This window comes from Mustela putorius, unplaced genomic scaffold, assembly GCF_011764305.1.
Source record: "Mustela putorius furo isolate JIRA1106 unplaced genomic scaffold, ASM1176430v1.1 tig00000145_pilon_pilon_pilon, whole genome shotgun sequence".
Taxonomy (NCBI): domain Eukaryota; kingdom Metazoa; phylum Chordata; class Mammalia; order Carnivora; family Mustelidae; genus Mustela; species Mustela putorius.
In genome coordinates this window covers 45595476-45613198 of record NW_025421294.1, presented here as the reverse complement: position 1 = coordinate 45613198, position 17723 = coordinate 45595476, and the positions used below count along the sequence as shown (strand labels likewise).

At 38.9% G+C, this 17723-nt stretch overlaps 1 protein-coding gene across 1 annotated transcript; it reads left to right on the top strand.

Moving 5' to 3' along the window:
• Positions 1-3813: 3813 nt before the first annotated feature.
• Positions 3814-11555, top strand: CCNG1 (cyclin G1). Its single transcript, XM_004737669.3, has 7 exons — positions 3814-4059; positions 5197-5460; positions 7722-7975; positions 8582-8660; positions 8740-8838; positions 9256-9450; positions 10240-11555. The coding sequence occupies exons 2-6, from the start codon at positions 5197-5199 to the stop codon at positions 9445-9447; spliced, it is 888 nt and encodes a 295-aa protein (XP_004737726.1). The 5' UTR covers positions 3814-4059; the 3' UTR covers positions 9448-9450; positions 10240-11555.
• The last annotated feature ends 6168 nt before the right edge of the window (positions 11556-17723 follow it).

Sequence of the window (17723 nt, the reverse complement as noted above, 5' to 3'; positions counted from 1 at the left end):
AGCAGCAGACCACAGAGAACCGCCCCCTGCCCCAGTGCAGCCTTCAGACTAAAGACGGGCACTTGGATGAAAATGACCCAGCTTATCCTTTCGACCCCTTATCTTCGCAGAGAATAATAAGCAATGCATCCTTTGGTCTAAAGTGATAATATTTTTAGTCTGGGACTACAAAATATAAATTATTTTTAGTCTGGTACTTCCAATGTCCTCAATAAATATTTGTTGAATGGTCAAACAAAGTAAATAGGCAATGTGGTCAAAATGTTGTTAGGACTGAAGCTGGGTAAGGAGCTTGAAATGTTCCAAAATAAAAGCTTATTTTTAAAAGCAGTAAAATCCAAATTCAAGTTATGTTAAAGTATAGTTAGTTAACAGTACATGGTAGCTACCAAACATGAAATATATAGGATATCCCTCACTTCTGAATAATATATAACCATAACATCAGAGTTGTAAGAGAACTAAGCAAGATCATGTGCATTTAAGCTCAGTATGCACCCTGCTGTGTGGGAAGCATATAATACAAACTCTTTTTATTACTGGCTGATCTTGGCTTTGAGGCCCACACTCTACAGAGTCTAAGTCAGTGGACTAAATGCTAGCAGAAGATCTTCTCTAAATGTTTCCCTGTGCCTTTACGTGGCAGTGGTACTTGACAAAGTCTAGTTTTGCATTGAACATAGTGAAAGCTCAATTAGTTGGAAGGGGTTACCTTACCAAAATAGTTAAAATCTCTGAATATCATGACATACCTGACATTACTAATCTCTTTTCTATAATCCTTCTCCCTGACTCCCCACCACCACCCAGACATACATAATGGGGCTAATAAAGACTCAAAAAAGCCACTGCCAAGCAAGCTCTCTTCATATGAGCAAGACTGAGCAGCTATTCTAGCGAACAGCTGGAGAGGTGGAAGGGGTTGTAGTTACTAGTTCCAGGAAAGATCAGAAAGCAGAGAGGAAGGTACTCAGTTGAAATCTTTTTGATCCTCGCTTCGTCACAATTGGAAAAATCGACATACAAAAATTCCGGACATTTGTCAGGGAGCATAAACAGAGGGTAAGGTGCAAAACCTCCTCAGTCTGCAGGATGGAGTCAGAACCAATTAGGAATTTCCCTGTAACTCAGGGCAGCATTTGATACAGGACCACTGTTATACATGCTTGTTATAATTTTTGTTGCTCAAAGACACTTCTACAGTCTACACTGTAGAGAATATGATTAAATCTTCCTGTGACTGCCTGGGATTCTTGCCCAGTCTCAAGGCCATTATTCTGAGCTTTGGTTCTTGCTTCACTTAACTGTTGACAGAGAAGGAAGTATGAAGATGGCAGTCGCATATATCCTTAAGCCTCAGAAATACCTGAGAAGACAGTCATTTGAAATATTCCTGAAACTCATTACTAAATCTACTCATCTTTACAGATAATTTCATAGCTAATGAATGGTTCATTTTCTTTCTCTTACCAGAGTACATCCTTGAGTCTTACATTTGCACATTTTTCAGTTATTTAAGTGATAGTCTGTATTCTAATCTTATGGAATAAAAATGACAGTGGGGGTAAGGGGAGGAAGAGGTCAGGAATGCCCATTTGACTTGATTTATATTTAATCATTGTTTCTTTAGAGCTATTGAAACAGTTACTTTCATGTGGGGAAATTTCAGATTTTAAAAAATAATAGCAACATCTGGGGTGCCTGGGTGGCTCAGTGGGTTGGGCCTCTGCCTTCAGCTCAGGTCATGATCTCAGAACCCCACATTGGGTTCTCTGCTCAGCGGGGAGCCTGCTTCCCTCCCTCTCTCTCTCTCTGCCTGCCCCTCTGCCTACTTGTGATATCTCTCTGTCAAATAAATAAATAAAATCTCTAAAAAAATAATAATAATGACATCCCAATGTGAGAGAAACATTTTTATTACATAAACACTGATATACTACCTAAAGCCTCACATGAAAATTTCAAGTATAAAAGATGTAGAAATTAATACATGCAATTTAGATACTTTAATTAGTTTTAACTAAACAATTCTAATACTCTGATTCTGGGCTGAGAAGGCTAAATCTGACAATTGAGAAAACCCAATCAAATGTATGTTTAAGCAAGACATTTCAAAAGAAATGTTAGTAATTTAATGATAAAGGCTACCATTTAGCAAGTATTTACTGTGTTCTGGGCAAAATGCCTACCTCTTTATGTACTTTGCATTTTATTTAATTCTCTCAAAAACTCTATGAATAGGGTACTTTGACTTGCCAATTTTGAGAAAAGAATGGAAACCAATGTGATTTAATAACTTACTAAAAGCCACATAGCCAGTTAGTAGCCTATGATTTGAAAATAAGTTTTATTCCAAAGTCTATGTGTTTATAATGTTCAAAAGACTACATCTTCCACCAGGACAGCAACTAATATATTTTGTTCTCCATAGCACATATTATGTGTTCAATAGATATTAGTAAATGAGTGTGTATATATAGAGAGAGACACACACACACGTATATTCTAAATTCTGTAACCAAAAATCAAAAGAGAAACATGTACATTTGTAAACTCCCACATTATTGTAGTGAGTACTTTTTAAATATTTTAAATTGTCCATTTATATTCATTATGTAAGTTTGTTTTCAAGGAGGAGCTAGGCCCCTTCGCTATTTAAAAAGCTGAATTTTGTCAACTAAACTGATTTTGTGGCTGAAGTGCTATTTTCAGGTATTAACTTTTCTCCTTGGTTTTCCTTTCCCTTTCCTGTCCACAACTCCGACCCCATTTGGGGGCTTGGTTCTGTGACACTGCCTCAAGAAAATACACCTCCGAAAAAACAGTAGAGGCACCAGCAAATCTTTCAAATTTTCACTTTTCACAGCTCAGACAGCCACTAACAAGGAAGAGGTCATGATAACAGAGACATCCAAGTAGAGTTCATTAGAACTGATAACTGACTCTTTGCTCACCAGTCCTCAGGCCTTTTTAATGTTGACCCTTCTCATTTGTGACAGTGAGGGGGAGATAGAGTGGGAGGGAGTCCAAGAAGCCTTCGGGCTACTTATTTTCCCACCAACATGGCATGGGCTCACTTCACAAAATCTGTGGACTTAGATTCAAGTTACTACGAATATTTACCCATGTACTTTCCTCTTCGGTCAACCACACACCTTCTGTTTTAAGCAATTACAAAAGCTACCAACTTTTCTCTTTCAGTTTGCTCAAAAATAAAACTCAGAAAATTGGTAAAGATCGAGAATTTACCTAGCCCAACTCCATTCTTTGATAAATCATACCAAAGTAAAATAAGGCAAGACTCAATTGATTTCCAAGCTCACAAGGAGAAATCTATGAAATTTAACACAACAACGCATAGAAAAATTCACCTCTTCATGTGTAATGAAAAACCAAGGCTTTACTTTGTGTTTTGTAAATAGGCCACTGTATTTTTACAAAGAGGAGGTCAAACAATTCTACTAAACCGCAGGAACAAAAGCTCCCAGTCCATTCTGGAATGATATTCTGGCCAATCCGGCTGCTAGAAGAGACCTGAGCCGGGGACAGGGTTCGTGCAGCATTTAGTTCGACCTCCTCTTCATTGAAAACACTTAGGGAAATTCTCCAATGAGAGACGCTTAGAGGTAGGGGGCGTGGTTTCAAGGGGCGGAGAATTTGTCCCAGGATAATGGGAAGTGTGTGCTGATTGGCTGGACTTCTTCCCTCCCAGACCAGCCCTCTTTGGACCAATGAGGCCATCCATCAAAAGAAATACACCAATCAGGGGTTAAAATTCCCCCCCTTCCCTTCCCACCAGGGGAAAGCCCCGCCCTCCAATATATCACTCAGGCTCTGGGGAGCGGCCCCTTCGCCTCCGAGCTGACCCTGTCGTGGGCAGTGTCGTCTGGGCGGCGCTGCGGAGACCTCCACTCAGGACGGCTCCCCCTCCCCGGGCCTCTCCCCTCTTACCCGCGAGTCCCCTCACCTCGTGGGCCTATCGGATCTGATACCGTGGGGTGAGGTGAGAGCAGGCCCGGGGAGGGTGGTTACCGCTGAAGAGCCGTAGTCGCGGTCAAGGTGAGCTGGGACTTCGGGTTGACTTCGTGGTGCGGCTAGGGAGCAGGGTTGGGGGCGTGGGGTGAGGGATAGGTCCGGCCCGCGCTCTTCTTCTCGATTAACTGTCCGGTTGCTGTGTAAGCAACAAGTCCAGGCTAGTCGGAGCTTGGAGGGGCGGGGCCAGATCCGACCTCGGGAGAGTCTTACTGTCTGGTCTGCCGGGTCCCAGGGACCAGCCCAGGGACCGAAGAGTTGGACCCATAAAGTTAGAGGTACCTTATTTGCCCACCCCTTTCGTCTCGCAGCTTTAAAGATCCCCTTCCTACCTGTCTTTCACTTGGTGTGGGAGATATCCTTGTATCCGGGCCTTGGCTTGTGGCCGGGACATAGTAGCTGTGGAATACCGACTCTTACATTAATGAAACTCCCAGGGACATTTTGCAACCCAAATTAGCCTCCCGCCTTCACCGTGTGTTCCCGGAGCACCTTTAAAGTTTCCTTTCCTGACACCAATAAAAGTTAACAATTCCTGGGCGCCGTGTGTCAAGCATTGTGCAAAACTCTACGTGAATCACGTTATTTAATTTTAACAGCCGTTCAGAGAAATACTGTTAACCTCATTTTACAGACGTAGAAATAAATTATTGTCCAGCGTTTCTTAGGTACCTGTGTGCTAAGCACTATATATCTAGGTGATCTCATTTTTCCATACAAGGCTATGAGATAAGTAGTAGTAACCTCATAGCCACTTTACAGATGAGGAAATAGGAATGAAGTAAAATTAACTAACATTAGTAGTAGTTCATGTTGTGAATATATGGCGGAAGAACATAGTACCATCTAATTTCAAAGTTTTTGGCATCCCATCTTACAGCATCTATATGCATTTATCTCTTGACGGTGAATGACCTGTACAACTATCTCTGAAGCGTTGCATTTATCTTTTTTAAGGCAAGGCTCCTGTCCTCTAAGAACTCACAATTTAGAATGTGACCAACTGGTGGGGTGGGGTGGGGGTTGTAACAAATGGCGTTTTACAAGGACTTAGATTCACTAGGGGCATTGGGGAGGGGAGACTTGTGTTATAAAGCACTTAGCATGATACAAGGCAGGAAAGGCTTTTCTTACACTCCTTTCTGGGCCTTGTTCTATATATAGATGATAGAGGTACTGACAACAACTGACTCTCAGAAACTGCTACACCAGCTGAATGCCCTGTTGGAACAGGAGTCGAGATGTCAGCCAAAGGTCTGCGGCTTGAGACTAATTGAATCTGCACACGATAATGGCCTCAGAATGACTGCAAGGCTAAGGGACTTTGAAGTAAAAGATCTTCTCAGTCTAACTCAGTTCTTTGGCTTCGACACGGAGACATTTTCTCTAGCTGTGAATTTACTGGACAGATTCCTGTCCAAAATGAAGGTATGTTTAAAGCTACATTACAGAGTATTTCTTAGTTTTGCCTAGTGTGTTTTTGAGATGGAATTGCTGTAGCTTTGGGCTGACATTCATAAACTTGACGTTTTTTATTTTCACCAAGTAGCCAAAACATTTTGATGATTCTGTGCATTGATGAATACTCTTCCTTATAGTCAAGAATAATCCATCATTAGATTTAACTTCTGACATTGAAAAATAGTCTAATAGCAAATAATTGCAGACTCTGTCAGTATGAGAGTTGGCTGTTGTTGTTAAAATCCTTTTTGAGGGGTGCCTGGGTGGCTCAGTTGGTTAAGTGACTGCCTTCTGCTCAGGTCGTGGTTCCGGAGTCCTGGGATGAGCCCTGCATTGGGCTTGCAATTCCCTGGGGAGGCTGCTTCTCCTTCTGACCTTCTCTGCTCTCATGCTCACTCTCTCTCTCTCTCTCTCTCTCAAATAAATAAGTAAAATCTTTAAAAAATAATAAAAATTTTTTTAAAGATTTTATTTATTTATTGGACAGATAGAGATCACAAGTAGGCAGAGAGGCAGGCAGAGAGAGAGAGGGAGGGAAGCAGGCTCCCCGCTGAGCAGAAAGCCCGATGCGGACTCGATCCCAGGACCCTGAGATCATGACCTGAGCTGAAAGCAGCAGCTTAATCCACTGAGCCACCCAGGAGCCCAAAAATAATAAAATTTAAAAAATAAAATCCATCTTGATAGGTTGGATGCTTTCATTTATCTACTGTTGTTTAAGAAATGTGTTAGAGGCAGATTGCTAGATTGTGGCTAAGAATTACAGGCTTTTGTGTTTTTGGTGGGTTTTTTTCCTTCTTTTTTTGGATGCTCTGAACCACTTGGGTCAGTACAGTGTATTTCTTAATATTTCTTAATCTCCAGACATATATAAGATTCTTAATTATTTTAGCCTCAGGCCTATTCAGATCTTGCATAAGCTTGTCATTTTCAGCAAACGTTGGCATACAGTTGAGAAGAGAATATCTTGTGAAAGAGGAGCATTTATGTAGTTATTCCCCTATCCTGGATAAGCAGGACATCCATGTAGCTAGCTTTCAGAGCTTGCTTAACTGTTAAAAATACATCTACCTTCTCTGTGCCTATGGTCATTAGTCAATGAGATGATGTGACAATTGGAATGGAACTCCTCTTTTAGTCCTCAGTACCTGACACAATATGTCATATACAGAAGAAACTCCATATTTGTTGAATTGGATGGTTCAAGAAACTTCTCAACAGACCAATTAAACTTTTATAGGCACCTTGTGCAAGCACTATCTTTGAATCTATAAATGCTGCACAGATTAATAATATATATCCGTCCCTTAGGTATATTACAATCTTATATGAAAATAGTATTTGTACCAGTAACTGTCAAACAATGCAAGGCATGATAAGAAAGATAATTAAACCCCTAAAGCGGAGTAAGTATGTTGCTGAACAGGTTCCAAGAAAAGGAGCATATAAACACTGGTAAAAGTTTCATTTAACTTGGAATTTAGGATGGATAGAAGTTTGACTCTGTCACATTATAGATATTTAGGAAATATCTGGATATTTCCTAATATATGGATAGAGTTTTACAGGCAGAGTATAAACAGTGTGTTCTAAAGTATTTAAAAAACATTTTATGTGTTACTACAAAGTCTGGAGAAACACAACATCCTAGAAAGAAATTTTTGTGCATAAGCCGTGAGGAGTTTCAGTCCTTCTGTAAACCTTTGACAAGTTAATTTATTTGGTCCAAAGAGAATATAGTGCTTACAGTTCTACAATGATTTAGGAAGGAAAAAAAAAAAAGAATATCTGGGGCACCTCTGCCTTCAGCTTAGGTCATGATCCCAGTGTCCTGGGATTGAGTCCCGCATCAGGCTCTCTGCTCAGCAGGGAGCCTGGTCCCACCCACCCACCCACCCTCTGCCTGCCTCTCCGCCTACTTGTGATCTCTATCTGATAAATAAATGAAATCTTTTAAAAAAAAAAAAAAGAAAAAGGAATTTTTTACGGGCTGAAGTCAAACATTATACTGAAACTTGGTCCACTTTCTCCAAAATTGGTTCCAAGTGGGTACATAGCATTGACAGGCTACAGTTAAGTTATGATTAGATCTCATTAAGTCCTTCACAATTGAGAACTACATCTCAGAGATACAGTTGCATAATAATGGATCTGATTATCCTTTATGGTGGTTTTTGTTTATTTTTTAATTAAAATAAGCTAAAAACATGGGCTTACTGTCTTTTTAGGTACAGCCCAAGCACCTTGGGTGTGTTGGGCTGAGCTGCTTCTATTTGGCTGTTAAATCAATAGAAGAGGAAAGGAATGTCCCATTGGCAACTGACTTGATCCGAATAAGCCAGTATAGGTTCACGGTTTCAGATTTGATGAGAATGGAAAAGATTGTATTGGAGAAGGTGTGTTGGAAAGTCAAAGCTACTACTGCCTTTCAGTTTCTGCAACTCTACTATTCACTCATTCAAGAGAACTTACCAATTGAAAGGTATGTAATCTTTGTTTTGACCAAAGGAGATTGGGAAATCAGACTGGTATTCTGGATATTGCATAAAATCAGTATCTTGGGATAATTCCAATCAAAATAAGTAAAATGGGGGGAGGGATAAAATGACAGCTGCAGCTCCTTGGATTCCACTTAACTGTCCCGCAGAAGTGAGACTTTCAGTTGTCAACAGATTCTTGAAGTCTGTGAAGGCTAATTCTTGGGATTAAAGAACATTTCAACATTTTTGTATTACATTTTCCACTTATAGACTACTTAACTCATAGAACCTAGTAAGTAAGCACCTAACAGATTTATCAAAAAAGAACTTTAGTAGCTGAAGTACATTAAAATGAAAAGAAAAAAAAGCTTGAGAGTTATGATATGATACTTTGGGGGAGGGGTAGCAAATTATTTCAAATTCATGTACAGTATCTTTAAGAAGTTAATTCCCCTGAAGGAAGGGGAATTCCTCAAATAATTTATTTTCTGTGATAAGTGTGCATAAACTTCATTTTAAAATGATTTCAATGTCATTCTAAACATCTGTCTTTTGACTACACGTAACATCTACATAAAATTAATCTCATTTTCATTTTCTTTTTAAAGGAGGAATAGCCTTAATTTTGAAAGACTAGAAGCTCAACTTAAGGCATGCCACTGCAGGATCATATTTTCTAAAGCAAAGGTAAATATTTTATAAAGACTAAACCTATTTTTATACCTATTTTCTATTCAACACTTAATTTAGAATTTATCTCTTTTAGCCTTCTGTGTTGGCATTGTCTATCATTGCACTGGAGATCCAAGCACAGAAGTGTGTAGAGTTAACAGAAGGAATAGAATGTCTTCAGACACATTCCAAGGTATGTCAAGGTCATATCCTAAATGGTGTTAATAGCTGTGAAAGAAACTAAACCACTTGTACTATCTCCTTAAGTAAAATGATGAAACTTGAGTAGCTTATCCTCAAATTTCTTTAACAAGGAAAGACACATGTTAGAAGACCACAATTTATTGCTTTGGTTAAATACTATAAGACTTTTTATTTTACAGAGAGAGAGAGATCAGGGATGGGGGTGGGGAGAGGGAGAGGAGAGACAGAGAATCTCAAGCTGACTCCCCACTGAGCATGGAGCCTGACCAGGAGCTCAGTTCCATGACCGTGGGATCATGGCCTAAGCTGAAATCAAGGTGGATCTTTAACCACCTGAGCCACCCAGGCCCCCCATGTAGAACTCTTATTTTTATTGACTAATACAGTTTTTTTCATCTATGTACAGATAAATGGCAGAGATTTGACCTTCTGGCAAGAACTTGTATCCAAGTGTTTAACTGAATATTCATCTAACAAGTGTTCCAAACCAAATGTTCAGAAGTTGAAATGGATTGTTTCTGGACGTACTGCACGGCAACTGAAGCATAGTTACTACAGAATAACCCACCTTCCAACAATTCCCGAAATGGTCCCTTAATTGGTAAATGTGGTTCACAGTTACTCTCCATGTAAAGCAAATTTTACAATGCTATAGTTTTATTCTATAATTCAAGAATTAAAAATCTGAATTAATTTCAGAATAAGAGTTAGAAGAGGCAAGGGGGGAAATGACTTCACTGATCTAATCAGTTAATATTTTGAGGGCATTTGCTATATCTAAGACAATACCTAAGAATAAGGAATTATCCAACCTTTGAAATGTACATTAGCCACTTCATTAAATTACCACTTAGAAAATTACATCTTCCTTAAAAACCTAAATTTTAAAAGAAGCACTAAGACACTATTTTACATCATTTTGCTGTATGTATTCTCAAGTTATGGCACATCTAAAGTTAACACAAGCCTGAGCAGGGCAATACAACCAAAAGTTTGAACCATAAACGAACTGAGACTGTTAGCTTATGAGCAAAATCAGTATGAACTTGGATGTTACAATTAATGTAATTTATGGCAAATAGTCTCCATATTGGGTATCTGCAAACTGCAGATATCTCTACACTATATTTGTATACCATTGCTACAGCATTTGGAATACTGGAAAGTAGTTATATGCATAAAAAATGAGTATCTCATCACTATCATAGGATATAAATTCTTGCCATGTGAATTTAACTGAGTGGTGATTTAACCTTTTCCTATTCAAATTGAATGTTAACACATCTACATATGACATGACTCTAAATCTTCGATTAAACAGTTCATTTTAAAATTTAATATTTATGTTTGATAGAATTCTAATAATTTAATTTTTTGTTTGTTTAAATAGGATTGTTACGGCAACAAAAAGCTCTTCTCTGAAGCCTTTCTCCACAATCCTGAGCTATGGATTCCATAATGTTTTAACGGATTTAAGCTGTGAAGCCTCAGAACATCACAACTAGATTAGCATTGATGTTCTCAGATTTGGCAAAACTACCTAATTAATAAGCTATAGGGGAATTAAAATAAATTTGAATTCATCTGTGAGGCATACAATTCAAAGCTAAGAGCATAAATGTGAAATGTTAATAACAAGCCTGGGAAGGTGAACTGTGAATCTTCATTTCTAACATTGACCCAACCTTCTATATTGGGTCAGTATATTGTATTTAGATGGTATTAAAAGTGGTAACCTAATTAAATTCTAAATTAGGAGGTAGACATCAAAACCAACATTTCACAAATGCACTTTTAAGGCATAACAAGGGTCACTATTCGAGGCAGTGAAAATGGTTTCTTGGTACCTGTAGTGCAAGTAATAGATAATCCAGAGATTGAACTTTATTGATACGTGGGAATTATACTTAAATTTGAAGGCATTTTATAAAAGTAAAACTACAGGCCTAGTCATTTTGGCATACTAAGTTGTCTTTAAGATTTTTTCTAAAAAATAGGTAATGTTTGTATCCATGATAATAATTACATATCTACTGCCTCCATCTAATCCCATCAAGAAAATTTGTTTTTATTGTGTGAGTAGTTCAAAATAACTTCACTTCAAAAATTTGCTGATTTAACACTCCAGAAACTTTTACTGAGGGCTGTTTTTATAAAAACTGCTATTGCTTCTAATTTAGAATTTTTAAAGGAAAAGAATATACTTTCACTAATTGCCCCTCCTGTGCCAAAAGAAAGTCTTTAAAAATGTAAGTAGGCCTCATGATCTCTCTCTGTCTGTCAAATAAATAAATAAAACCTTTAAAAAAAAAATGTAAGTAGGCATCTTCATAATTATGAAGTTGTTAAGGTAGTATTCAAGATTTTCTATTAATTCAGTGACTGTAAGGAGATCTACGGCATTAAAAGTGTTGTAGACAGTTACTCAGTGCAGCAAGTAGCCTGAGTTCATCCATAATGGCTGTACCCAGTTCTGACATCATGTTGTGGGTAAATGTGCACTAGAAAATAAACCAAAGAACCACAATATATCTTACAGTTTTGTGAACTATGTTTTGTGGATAACTTCAATTTTCCCAAAAGGCTGATATATTTCAATAATTGACTACATCAGTGTTAATTTTGAGTTGGCAGAGGTAGCCTAACCAACTACCATTATGTTTTGGTACTAAGGGCTATACCTTTCAATAAAGTCATTGAAATGCATTCCTTTGCTGGATAGTTTTTGTTCTGATTTAACTGTTTTGGCAGTGTGATACCGGAACAGGATAAAAAGCTATCTCCACCCAGTATATTTAAATTTAGCAGGAAGATGCATGATAGCAGAAACACAATCTCAATTAATAGTATGGCTATGACCTAACTGATGCTTTACTTTCCAGTGGCTTTTCAGAAGACACAAGATGAGGACAAATATGTTTAAGTTGCATTAAAAAGTTGGTGTTGATGCAGTATTGGTAATTTGTAGATTCATCACTACTATGGATATTCTCAATACAAATTCACCCTTACATTCTGCCCACCTGAAGTTCTATGCAAACTGTCCTACCTTAAAAGGTATCCCAGCAAGGTGTTGGTAATGACAGGTACTGTGTTAGTCAGCTTAGATTGGTAATTGGAATGGAAAAATGGGATTTTTGAGGTGTTCATGTTCAGTTAAACTAAGACGGCAGAGTGAACACTGCAAAGAGTTACTGAAATTTAAAAAAAGAAAATTTATTTTGCACTTGAGTAAGATTATATATACTTAATAATCCCTCTTTTCAGTGTAATTTTTTAAAAGGGCACCTGAACCTTAATGTTTCTAATTATGTGACATGCTATCTAAAACAACAGACAGATGCCTGGGTGGCACAGTCAGCTGAGTATCTGACTCTCAGTTTTCATCCAGGTCATGATCTCAGTCTTGTGGGATCAAGCCCCACATCAGGCTCTGCACGCAGCATGGGGTCTGCTTGAGATTTTCCCTCTCCCTCTGAACCCCCCTCCTTGTGCCCTCTTTCATCCTCAAATAAATCTTAAAAAAAAAAAAAAAAAAACGGGCGCCTGGGTGGCTCAGTGGGTTGAAGCCTCTGCCTTAGGCTCAGGTCATGGTCCCGGAGTCCTGGGATCGAGCCCCACATCAGGCTCTCTGCTCAGCGGGGAGCCTGCTTCCTCCTCTCTCTCTGCCTGCCTCTCTGCCTATTTGTAATCTCTGCCTGTCAAATAAATAAAAATAAAATCTTTAAAAAAAAAAAAAAGGATACTTCTAAGACGGGTACCTAGCTGGCTCAGTCTGAAGAGCTTGCAACTCTTGATCTTGGAGGTCTTAAGTTCAAGCCCCATGTTGGGCATAGAGCTTACTTTAAAAAAAATAATAACAATAACAATTCTATAATATTTGTGATTAGCAATAATGGCTTTTTACTGTCAGGTACTACTGTCATGTTTTATATGAATCCTCTTAAGTAATCCTCCAAACTGAATGAGGATATCCAAATTTACAAATAATAAACTGGAGTCACACAGGTGACTGATTAGCCCAAGTCCCATACCTGGTATGTGTTAGGATATGGTATGTGTATGAGTTAGGATTCAGATTCAGGCAAAAACTTTGTTCTCAGCCACTCTGCACATTAGCTCCCAAAATAAAAAATTAAGTGGACTTATGAAATTGAATAATTTTCAAACAAAACTGCATTCTAGCCACATTAATTTCCGTGCTACCATCACAATCGTATAAGAAGAGTAACACCTTGGAATTTACTTTCCCTATTTTATAATAGTAGAATAATTTTTATAAAATGTGTTACTGCTGGGCACCTGGGTGGCTCATTGGGTTAAAGCCTCTGCCTTCGGCTTCGGTCATGATCTCAGGGTCCTGGGATAGAGCCCCACAACGGGCTCTCTGCTCAGCGGGGAGCCTGTTTCCTTCTCTTTCTGCCTACCTCTCTGCCTACTTGTGATCTCTCTTTGTTTCAAATAAAATCTTAAAAAAAAAAATTTGTTACTGCTTACTAAGTATAAAACCTGTAAATTTTCATAAACCAAAACCAGTAAATATAAGTCAAATGAGATGGATTAAGATAAGCCAATTTTGGTGGGGAACACCTGGCTGGCTCAACCAGTAGAGCATGCAACTCAAGATCTCAGGGTGGTTAGGTTTGAACGCCACAGTAAGGGAAGAGTGTAAAAAAAAATCCTAAAAAAAAAAAAAATAATAATAAAGTTTTACATTAATTTGAAAAACTAGATTTTGGAGCAATTAAAATTATCAGGAATAAAAAGGGATCATTAAATAATGATAAAAATCAATTCACCAAGGGAATGCAAGTTGGTGTAGTCACTTGGGAAAACAGTGTGGAGATTCCTTAAGAAAAAAACAGAGGCACCTGGGTGGCTCAGTGGGTTAAAGCCTCTGCCTTCAGCTCAGGTCATGATCCCAGAGTCCTGGGATCGAGCCCTGCATCCAGCTCTTTGCTCGGCAGGGAGCATGCTTCTTCCTCTCTCTCTCTCTCTCTGCCTGCCTCTCTGCCTACTTGTGATCTTTGTTTGTCAAGTAAATAAATTCTTTAAAAAAAAAATTAAAAATAGGGGTTGCCTGGGTGACTCAGTGGGTTAAAACCTCTGCTTTTGGCTCAGGTCATGATCCCAGGGTCCTGGGACTGAGCACCGCAACAGGCTCTCTGCTCAGCGGGGAGCCTGTTTCCCCCACCCCTCTGCCTGCCTCTCTGCCAACTTGTGAACTCTGTCAAATAAATAAAATCTTTAAATTAAAAAAAATTAAAAATAGAGCTACCCTATGACCCTGCAATTGCACTCCTGGGTATTTACCCCAAAGATACAGATATAGTGAAAAGTAGAGCCATCTGTACCCCAATATTCATAGCAGCAATGGCCACAATCTCCAAACTGTGGAAAGAGCCAAGATGCCCTTCAAGAGACGAATGGATAAAGAAGATATGGTCCATATACACAATGGAGTATTATGCCTCCATCACAAAGGATGAATACCCAACTTTTGTATCAACATGGATGGGACTGGAGGAGATTATGCTGAGTAAAATAAGTCAAGCAGAGAGAGTCCAGTATCCTATGGTTTTACTTATTTGTGGAGCATAATAACACAGAGGACATTGTAAGATGGGGAGGAGAAGTGAGTTGGGAGAAATCGGAGGGGGAGACGTACCATGAGAGAGTGTGGACTCTGAGAAACAAACTGAGGATTTTGGGGGGGAGAGAGGGAGGGGGTAGGGTGAGCCTGGTGGTGGATATTAAGGAAGGCACGTATTGCATGGAGTACTGGGTATGGTGCATAAACAATGAATTCTGGAACAGACACCAAAAAAATTAAATTTTTAAAAAATCAATTCACCAAAAAGGCTTGACAATCCTAAATTTGTATGAACCAAACAACAGAGCCTCATTTACAAGAAGCAGACACAGCATTGAAAAGACAAATACACAAAGCTTCAACTGCAGCTGGAGACTTAAATACTCTCTAAGTAATCTATAGAACTACTAGGAAATCAGCAAGAACAGAAAAAAAAATGAGGAACACCAATAACCATCTGGATCTACTTAACATAAGAAACTTCACCCTAAAACAACAGAATAAGCATTCCCTTAAATTACACATGGGGTGGGGGAGAGCAAGATGTTGGAACAGTAGGAGACTTAAATATCATCATGTCCCAGGAGTTAAGCTAGATAATTATCAAAACATTCTGAAAACCTACAAACTCAACAGGAGATTGAAGGGAAAAAGAACAGCAATTCTAGGAACAGAAAATCGACCACTTTCCACTTTCTGGAAGGTAGGATATAGGAGAAGTGAATCCGAGGTGATATAGTGAAAGAGAAACTGCGGGGGGAGGGGTAGGCTCCCGGCAAGATATAGAGCAGCAGAGCACAAAACCCAAACTTTCAGAAGTGGACTCCACTCCACAGGGACATCACTCAAGAGGCTAAGTGGGGTTGGAGCCCTGGCAGGGACAGTGTGGTCTCAGGACCCGCAGGGTCACAAAAAGACTAGGGCTGTCTGAGTGCAGCAGAGTGCCCAGGTATCGGAGGGGGAAGTCAGCTGCAGAGATGCAGCCGAGGAGTGCGCTCTCAGCTCAGATTACCTTAAACCATGATCCAAAGCACAGTCAGGCCACTATTCTTCAAGCATGGACCTCACAAGTGGCAGATCTGGGGAGATCCCCTGCTTCCTCCTCCGGGACCAGGAACCCGCTTTGGAATCTGCTGGGTTTGGAGACTCCAAAAGGGGCGGTGCGCGGGAGATAGAAATGCTCGGTCAGAGGCTGAGTGAGCACAAAGTGCAGGCGGAGACCAAGGAGACGGGGGAGATTGACTGCTTTTCTCTGAAGGCACACTGAGGAATGGGGCTCCGGCTCTAGGCTACTCTGGGCCAGAGACGGGGAGGCCGCCATTTTCATTACCGTCCTCCAGAACTCTATGGAAAGCATTCGGGGAACAAAAGTTCCGGAGAGCGAATCTGAGCAGATTACTTAGCCTGGCCCCTAGCAAGGGCGGTGCAGTTCCGCCTTGGGGAAAGATGTTTGAGAATCACTGCAATAGGCTCCTCCCACAGAAAATCAGCAAGAACATCTAGCCAAGACAAACTTCACCACCGATCAATGAGAAATGCAAAACCTCAGAAATACAGGAATACAGTACAAAGAAGTCATGGCTTTTTTCCTATGCTTCTTTAGTCTTTCAAAGTTAAATTTTTTAATTTTATTTTTTCTTATTCTATTTTTAAAAATTTTTCCTCTATTTTAACATTTTTAACTATTTTATCTTATCAATACCATTTTAAAAATCTTTTATAATTTTCATTGTTATAGTCATATTCTATACCTATATTGTATTTAATCTTATTTTTTATATACATATAGGTTTTTCTTTCCTTAAAATTGTGGGATAGAGTTTCTTCTAATAGATCAAAATAGACCCTAAACCTAGTGCATGGTTTTGTTCTAGTCTCTAGACTGATAAGATTCTTTCCTTTTTTTTCTTTTTTTCAACCAACTTCTTATCTCATCAATTCCCTTTTTAGAATCTTTTTAAATTTTCATCTTTACAATCATATTCCATCCCTTCATCATGTTTAACCTTATTTTTGTACATATATATATTCTTTTTTCTTTAAAATGTTGGGAGGCAGTTTCTTCTAACAGACCAAAATACACCCAGAATCAAGTGTGTGGCTCTATTATATTCACCAGCCTAATATATATATATATTTTTTTCTTTTTTTCCTCCTTTCTTCTCTCCCCGATTTACAGTTTCTTCTGATTTGGTTAGGTATATCTTTCTGGGGTCATTGCTACCCTTTTTATATTTTGTTCTCTCATTCATCTACTCTCATATGGATAAAATGACAAGGTGTAAAAACTCAAAAAAAAAAAAAAAAAAAAAAACAAGAGGCAGTACCAACACCTAGGGACCTAATCAATATGGACATTAGTAATATGCCAGAACTAGAGTTCAGATGACGATTATCAAGGTGCTAGCTGGACTCAAAAAAAGCATGGAAGATACTAGAGAATCCCTTTCTGCAGAAATAAAAGAACTAAAATCTAACCAAGTTGAAATAAAAAAAAACTATTAATGAGGTGCAATGAAAAAATGGAGGCTCTCGCTGCTAGGATAAATGAGGCAGAAGAGAAAATTAATGATACAGAAGACCAAATGATGGAGAATAAAGAAGCTGAGCAAAAGAAGACAACTACTGGACCACGAGGGGATAATTTGAGAGATAAGTAACACCATAAGATAAAACAATATTAGACTAACTGGGATCCCAGAAGAAGAAGAAAGAGAGATGGGGGCACGAGATATATGGGACCAGATTATAGAACTTCCCTAATTTGGGGAAGGGAACAAGCATCAAAATCCAGGAGGCACAGAGAACCCCCTCAAAAATCAATTTAAAAAAAAAAAAGGTCCATACCCCATCATCTAATAGTAAAACTTACAAGTTTCAGTGACAAAGAGAAATTCCTGAAAGCAGCTCAACACAAGAGCTCTGTAACATTCAATGGTAGAAGTATTAGATGGGCACCAGACTTATCCACAGAGACCTGGCAGGCCAGAAAGGACTGATATGATATATTCAGAGCACTAAACAAGAAAAATATCTAGCCAAGAATACTATATACAGCTACACTCTCATAAAAATAGAAAGAGAGGGGTTCCTGGGTCACTCAGTGGGTTAAAGCCTCTGCCTTCAGCTCAGGTCATGATCCCAGGGTCCTGGGACCAAGCCCCACATTGGGCTCTCTGCTCTGCAGGGAGCCTGCTTTCCTCTCTCTCTCTCTGCCTGCCTCTCTGCCTACTTGTGATCTCTGTCAAATAAATAAATAAAATATTTTTTAAAATAATAAT